The sequence below is a fragment of the Olea europaea genome, unplaced genomic scaffold, assembly GCF_002742605.1.
Source record: "Olea europaea var. sylvestris unplaced genomic scaffold, O_europaea_v1 scaffold42460, whole genome shotgun sequence".
In the NCBI taxonomy this organism is placed as follows: domain Eukaryota; kingdom Viridiplantae; phylum Streptophyta; class Magnoliopsida; order Lamiales; family Oleaceae; genus Olea; species Olea europaea.
This window is the reverse complement of record NW_019262309.1, coordinates 1-1,005: the sequence shown is the minus strand read 5'-3', so window position 1 is coordinate 1,005 and position 1,005 is coordinate 1. Positions and strand designations below refer to the sequence as shown.

Here is a 1,005-nt window from a genome sequence, read left to right as displayed (position 1 = left end):
GCACAATCAAGTGCACGGATATATGCGTATTTGTATGTAATGTATAATGTTATGGATGTATAAATCTGTCATTGAGGTGAAATTATGCAAAATCTGAGTTCTTCAAACCCTAACGATCATTTTTGCTAATTGCAGATTGTTTTTTCACTATGAATTTCTATATTTTCACTCTATTTTGTTCGACCATCCTCATTGGTTACGCCACAGCTCTTAAGGTTTTATGTTTCTATTTAGTATACTGCAAAACACTTTACTCATACAAGTGTGTGTTGATCTCAATTTTTACTTACTGTATAATCGATTTTTTTCTTTTGCACTGGGTTACAGCAAGGAGAAACTTGCATCCGGAACAGTGACTGTGGCCCAGGGTTGCACTGCGAAACATGCCTCGCCAATAACAATGTCAGACCACGCTGCACTCGAATTCAACCTATCAATCCTCTCTCTAAGGTTTGCCGATATATATGCATCGATATGCCTATAAAGTCTTTTACACTTTGAATTTGACTGTGTTTGGACTTTTTTGGGTTTTCAATGATTAATTTTGATGCGATCGAATACAGGTGAAAAGCTTGCCTTTTAATCGGTACACCTGGCTGACGACGCACAATGCGTTTGCTAAATTAGGGGCAAGGTCGGCAACCGGAAGCGTGATTTTATCTCCAGAGAACCAGCAGGACTCCATTACCAGTCAGCTCAACGTATTGCCTCTTAAATTCTCTCTATATCTAAATCTATCTATCTATCCACTTTACATTTTTCTACTTATTTTATGTGCATCAGTAGATAGGGCTTTTGAGGTGGTTAGGGGATTCTAGCTCTCTGTAAATTTGTTTTCCTGCTTCCACAATGACGGATGAATGTTTGCTGGACGCCGGAAATTATTTAACCCATTAAAGTTTGTTTGGCTTAATAAGAGTATCTCCAAAAAAGACTCTCTATACACACGAAGCATCTTTAAATATATAAAATTTAGAGAATATATATATATATATATATATATAT

At 36.4% G+C, this 1,005-nt stretch overlaps 1 protein-coding gene across 1 annotated transcript; it reads left to right on the top strand.

Moving 5' to 3' along the window:
* The first annotated feature begins 6 nt into the window (after positions 1 to 6).
* On the top strand, positions 7 to 833 carry LOC111387783 (PI-PLC X domain-containing protein At5g67130-like). The gene is made up of 4 exons (XM_023012370.1): positions 7 to 32; positions 136 to 215; positions 328 to 450; positions 564 to 833. The coding sequence occupies exons 1-4, from the start codon at positions 23 to 25 to the stop codon at positions 816 to 818; spliced, it is 468 nt and encodes a 155-aa protein (XP_022868138.1). The 5' UTR covers positions 7 to 22; the 3' UTR covers positions 819 to 833.
* Positions 834 to 1,005: the final 172 nt, after the last annotated feature.

Excerpts from the sequence above, each read along its gene's own strand:
- LOC111387783 (XM_023012370.1), top strand. Across the intron at positions 216-327 it reads GTTACGCCACAGCTCTTAAG|CAAGGAGAAACTTGCATCCG; the intron begins GTTTTATGTTTC and ends ACTGGGTTACAG. Across the intron at positions 451-563 it reads CTATCAATCCTCTCTCTAAG|GTGAAAAGCTTGCCTTTTAA; the intron begins GTTTGCCGATAT and ends GATCGAATACAG.